The sequence below is a fragment of the Vulpes vulpes genome, chromosome 1, assembly GCF_048418805.1.
Source record: "Vulpes vulpes isolate BD-2025 chromosome 1, VulVul3, whole genome shotgun sequence".
Taxonomy (NCBI): Eukaryota; Metazoa; Chordata; class Mammalia; order Carnivora; family Canidae; genus Vulpes; species Vulpes vulpes.
Window position 1 is genome coordinate 10,770,539 of NC_132780.1, and position 5,601 is coordinate 10,776,139.

Sequence of the window (5,601 nt, forward strand, 5' to 3'; positions counted from 1 at the left end):
CCTGTGTGGTTGCCCATTCTAAAGGGAGAAGGAGTGGGGGTTGTACCGGGCCTGTCCCCAGATGGGGCAAGGAATTCTACTATACACTCACCACCGCCCCCCAATGAGGTTGGGGGAGTGAGTCCAGGACCTTACCCTCCCAACATCAGAGGGACCCTGTGGGCTGATGGCCCAGCCTCACCCAGGACAGCAGCCTCTCCAGCCCCGGTGCTTGGGAGTCACTGTGCCTGTGTGTCTCTCTCACAGCCATCCAGTATGAGGGGGTCGGGGAAGGCCTGGGATGAGGTGCTACAGGAAGGGCAGTCCACCCTCGAAGTGACCCAGGGGTCTGAACCTAGTTGGAGTGGGGTACAGTGCAGTTCTCAGTGGCTCCTGCTGCCCCCACATGGCATGAGGCAGCACTGCAGCCAGGCCCAAAGGAGCCTCTTCTGGGTTCCACCCCTCACCACCAGCCTGTGGACAGTGCCCCTCTGGGGAGACACATAGCCATGCCAGGTGTGAAGGGAGGACTGCTGGGGATGGAGAGTGTCAGGAAGTGGCATCTAAGCTAAGACCAGAGCACCAGAAGTCCCAGCCAGGGGAACATCTTCGGCAAGGAGGAGAGGGTAGCTTTGGATGGGCTTTGCCAGGCTGCTATGTTTCCAGAATTGTTGCTTAACCTTAATCCTATAAGTAGTGCTGGCAAACTGGTTTCACCTAGTGTGTTACTGAGCAGTAGTGCCTGTGTGGAGCTGATAGTAGAAACCTGCCAGACTCTCCAAGAACCAGAACACCTTGATGGATCGGTTGATGCCTGCTTTGGGCAAAAGCAGAACACCCTCCAGAGCTCCAGGGTTGCAGAAGTCGAAGTTGAGGTTGAGGTGCCCAGAGGGCTTGGCCATAAAGCAAGAAACGGGAGACTGAGGAATGAGAATTTAATGTCGGGGGAGGAGGATGCTTAGGGTGTAGCTTCTGGCAGGGGGATGCCCTGGCCCTGGTCTTGGGCCAGGAGACGCAGAAGCAGGGAGTGCAGGGCCCGACAGACAGGTGTGTAGCCCAGGCGGCTCAAATGCAGGTAATCGTACATGTCATGGTGGCTTATGGTGCCGTCTGAGTGCACAAAGCCAGGGTCGGCATCCAGGAAGTGCGCCCGTGGGTGGCCAGCCAGTGCCGCTCGGACCAGCTCGTTCACCCGCCGGTTTTTCTCACGAAGTGGGTTAGGGTGCTGGCCCCTTGGAAGCAGGCCCTGGGGAGGGGCACCAACAGTTGTGAGGAGACACCCTACCAGCATCTGGGTATCCTGTGCTCTGGGCCAAACCCTTCACCCGCCTCACAGAGTTCCGGCCTGTGGAATACGCTCAGAATGGGAAAGCAGGGCGTTGGCAGGATAATTCCTGATACCGAGTCTGAGACCCCCAACTCAGCAAGAACCTTCCGGGTGCCAGCCCCTTTCCAAGTATCAATCATAAAAATGTTGACAGCATGGATGGCAAAGGGTCAGTCCCTCTTTCCGAGTAGCAAACATTCCAGCTGGAAGGGTGGAGCCTGGATTCACCCTAGGAATGTGACTACTTTTGGCTAACCATTTTGGGTTTTGCAACACCCCCAGAATCATCAGCAGTTCCTTAGGAAAAAGGGGCTTACTGGTCCCTGAACACAGCCTTAAATGCAGCTGCTGGGTGTGTAGCAAGCTTCAATATGAGCTTTTGCCTTTCTGCCGCCTTGCTGCCCAGAACTGTGTCAGCTGCAGCTGCACCCAAGGGGGTCCCAGACCACTGCCATTCTTTCTTCCCTGACCTCCCCTGCTCTCACCAGCACCACAACCCGGGCCTGGGGCTGTCGTTGGTTCACCAGTTGCACAATGGCCTTGATGCCACCAGTCACTTGCTCTGCTGTGTGCCCGTGGTTGTTGGTACCCACCCAGACCACCACAATCTGTGGAAAGAGAGGCATGAAGCAGTGGTAAGGGCAGAGGCTTAGGGTGCTTTAGCTGCCCACTCAGGCTCTGCTCACCTTGGGCCGGATGTGTTCCAGCTCACCATTCTCCAGCCGCCAAAGCACATGTTGCGTGCTGTCACTGCCAATGCCAAAGTTAAGCGCGTGCAGAGGAGAAAAAAGCTCCCGCCAGATCTGTAGATGAGAAGTGGTATGAGCACCGGGGTGTTGACAGCAGGGACCACCGCCCTCTGTACAAGTGTTAACCAAACGTCATTGTGGAAGAGCCCTGCCTTACAGAAGCAGTGTGGTCAAAACCTCACTTTATGCAAACCTATTATACTCTCTGTTTCACGGAGCCCCACAGAAGCAAGACTCACTTTATGAAAAGCCATTTGCTTGAGTCATGCATTGAACCAAAAACATTACAGTTCATGAAAGCTATTACAGTTTGACCTCACTTAGTGGAAGGATAACATAATTGAGCCCCCTTTGTGGAGTGCTATTACAGCTTTCACTTCGTTGAAAGACCACAGCTTTATGGACATCCATTTGGGCTGTGCACTCCCTTAAGCAAACAATAGAGTCTCAGTGTAGGCAACCTTCTTGCAAGAAAGCCTCAATCTGACAAAGACCGGTCACACAGTTCCTTCTCAGGAGAATGCTGCACCTTACACCAAGATTTGGGGTTGTGGGTGCTGCCTGCGGCTACTCAGGTACCTCATACTGGATCTGGCCTGGGCTCTGATCCGGGTGTGAGAGGGCACAGGCCTGGGTGGGGCAGGGGGACTGGGACCTGCAGAGGCCTCACCTCGCACTGGTGCATTAGCTGGACCAAGGAGTCCCCGATGAAGACGACTTCGGGTTCCTTATCTTTGCTGTCGGCCACGAACCGATGGTGCTTCGGGGACGTACAAGGGGGAGTCAGTGGCACGCGCGCCCCTGGGCCCGCCCTGCTCTGCTTCCTTAGGCAGCACCACCCCAACTGCCCTGTTTCCTAATCACGTAGAGAGACAGCGCCAAACAGCTGCTCTCCCGAGGCCCCTCCCGGACTCCAGAGTATCGCGGGCCGGGTCGCTCACCAGGGACATCCAGCGTCCGTCGCCCTGCACGTCCTGCACCGGCGTCGGCTTGCTGGCTGGGTTCTCCTCTCCGCTCATCTTGGCGCCGCCGCTCCTGCAAGGATGGGCGAGCGAGGTCGACCCGGGAGAGTTGGCCCAGGGGGTGGCTCCGCCACGCCCACCCCTCCCTTCCAGGCAACAATGGACGGTCCCGCCGCCCGCACTCCCGCGAGGCCGCTGGCCGATCCCGGGCGCCGCCTCCCTCTGCAGGAGCGGAAACCCGCACTTGGCAGGGGAGGTGGAATTGGGAACCCGTGCTTCCCCCGCGCCGGCCGCGCAGTGGGCTCGTCCAGCGCTTCCCGCCCGGGCCGCTCGCTCTCGGGCGGCGGCCGCTAGCGCACGGGGCGCCCGGGGACGGCGAGGCGAGACCATCAGCACCCGTGGGGGAGGGAGAAGCCACCACGCCCGCGGCAGGGGGAGGGGTGAACTACCTGAAAGGCCCAGCGTGTGTCGGGGGTGGTGGTGAATCTAGAGTCTTTTCTTGGGAGGGGAAAGCATTTGCTATAGGGTGAGAAATGTGCGGAAGGGATCACCAGCTGTGTGTGTGTGTGTGTGTGTGTGTGTGTGTGTGTGTGTGTGTGTGTGTGTGTGTGTATCAGAGTGAAAGAGAGAGATCACCAGCTGTGTGTGTGAGACATCACCAGCGCTGTGTGTCTCATTCACGTGGGGGGGGGAGGGGAGTGAGTGGACGAGTCCATTCTTGGATCCTTTGAGGGGGTGGCTCCTACGCACCTGGCTAGGAGGGGACGCTCCTATTTTCTACTGATGTGGGGAGAAAAAAGGAAGATGGCAACATGTGAAAAATAGAGCCTCAGTTGTAAGGCTAAGGCAGCACTAGCACTTTAGTGAGCCTGTCTGCTCGTGCCTCCTCCCAATACCCCCTCCCGCCCCGCTGAAAACCAGGTTTTGTGGCATAAGATCTAAACTATCTTTGCGTTACATACATCGTACATCACTGGCCCTGCAAAGAGGGCAGCAGAAAGTGCAGAAAGAGAAAGGAAATTAGAGATGCTGCAAGGCCCAAGTCCAGCCTGGCGGCCCTCCCGCCCAGCTCATCTTGCAGATCTGTGGCCTCCGTTCCTCTCCCTAAACCCTCAAGTGTTTCTGGGCACTGAAACCTACAACCATAGCCAAGGCCACCTAAGGTCGCCCCCCACTGCCCCATATTAATCTCAAATCTCAAGTCTTCCCAGCTCTCCAGTTCTCAGGGACCAGGTGGGGGTCCCCTACCTACCCACCCCCACACTTCCTGGCTATATTCCTGTAGCTCTATTCCCAGATGGGACCTTCCATCTATTCAATCTATTCATTCTTTCTAGGTAGGTTGATACTGAGATAGTCTTATTTATCATGTTAATGTTTTGCCTCCATCCACTAGTTTGGAACAGGCCCTTATAGTACCAAGTATTATGGCTGCTCATAAGAACTTGAATATTAAATGAATGGGTCAGATCCTGGCCTTGTCCCAGCCTGTTGGGGAAGACAGATCAGACACAGAGTTGGGAGAAGGATCAAGGTTGTGATTAAGAGAAGTAGAGGAGGAGGAGGAAGAGGAGGACTCTGAGGGTGAGGGGTTTCCTAGCAGTATTTGAGTTAGGCTTTGAAAAATCAGGAAGACTGGGTGAGCAATATTACACAGGTAATATAGCTTATCAGGGCATGGGGAGTACTCGGGCCACAGCTAGGCACTCAGCAGGGAGCCTGCTCAAGGATTTGCTCTCCATTCTGTCTGCCCTTCCCCTTGCTCAGCCATGCTCTCTCTCAATTTTTTTTTTTTTGTCTGAGGGGACAATTGTAAATAGAAAAGTTGGAAAGGTAGAAAAGAACTTCTGGAAGCAAAGCTTGTCAGGAAATGGCTTCGAGGCACTCATTTCATTCAAATCAAGTGCTGTTTCAAGTTAGATATATTGGCTCATTTAGATATATTGGCCCATTTTCATACAGCAACCACATGAAGGGTGTACTATTACCAACTCCATTTTACAAATAAAGAAACTGAGGGTCTGAGCAGCTATACACATCCCCAAGGTCACACAGTTCAAAGATGCCACTTGGGCATTTGAACCTAGGTAGTTTAACTCCAGATCCTTGTTCTTTTTTTTTTTTTTTTAAGATTTTATTTATTTATTCATGAGAGACAGAGAGACAGAGAGAGAGAGAGAGAGAGAGAGAGGCAGAGACACAGGCAGAGGGAGAGGCAGGCTCCATGCAGGGAGCCTGTCATGGGACTCGATCGCAGGTCTCGGATCAGGCCCCGGGCTGAAGGCGGCGCTAAACCGCGGAGCCACCCGGGCTGCCCCAGATCCCAGTTCTGAATGATGACTCTACAATGATTGGGGATGAACTCCGTGACTGCCTGGGGACCGCCTGCCAAAGGAGACTACGCTGGCCCTTTAGCCCCCCTACCCCCTAGTGCCTCGCCTCTTCGCACTTTCCAGAAAGTCCGCCAATAGACATTTGAGCCAATCAGCAATCAGGAAGGGGGCGGGCCCCAGCGGGCCTCGCAGCCAATTGGTGGATCGGAGGTGTCCAAAGACAAATGAGAGAGGTTTCTGAAAGTAAGGCT

The 5,601-nt window shown here is 55.0% G+C and overlaps 1 protein-coding gene across 1 annotated transcript; it reads right to left on the bottom strand.

Moving 5' to 3' along the window:
• Nucleotides 1-900: 900 nt before the first annotated feature.
• On the bottom strand, nt 901-3,409 carry PAFAH1B3 (platelet activating factor acetylhydrolase 1b catalytic subunit 3). The gene is made up of 5 exons (XM_026014046.2): nt 2,997-3,409; nt 2,726-2,815; nt 1,993-2,109; nt 1,792-1,914; nt 901-1,225 (listed from the first exon to the last, which is right to left on the bottom strand). The coding sequence occupies exons 1-5, from the start codon at nt 3,405-3,407 to the stop codon at nt 938-940; spliced, it is 1,029 nt and encodes a 342-aa protein (XP_025869831.2). The 5' UTR covers nt 3,408-3,409; the 3' UTR covers nt 901-937.
• Between the last annotated feature and the right edge of the window lie 2,192 nt (nt 3,410-5,601).

Excerpts from the sequence above, each read along its gene's own strand:
- PAFAH1B3 (XM_026014046.2), bottom strand. The coding sequence starts at position 3,407 with ATGGTCTCGCCTCGCCGTCCCCGGGCGCCCCGTGCGCTAGCGGCCGCC. Across the intron at positions 1,915-1,992 it reads TGGAACACATCCGGCCCAAG|ATTGTGGTGGTCTGGGTGGG; the intron begins GTGAGCAGAGCC and ends CTCTTTCCACAG. Across the intron at positions 1,226-1,791 it reads AGGCCCGGGTTGTGGTGCTG|GGCCTGCTTCCAAGGGGCCA; the intron begins GTGAGAGCAGGG and ends GCCCCTCCCCAG.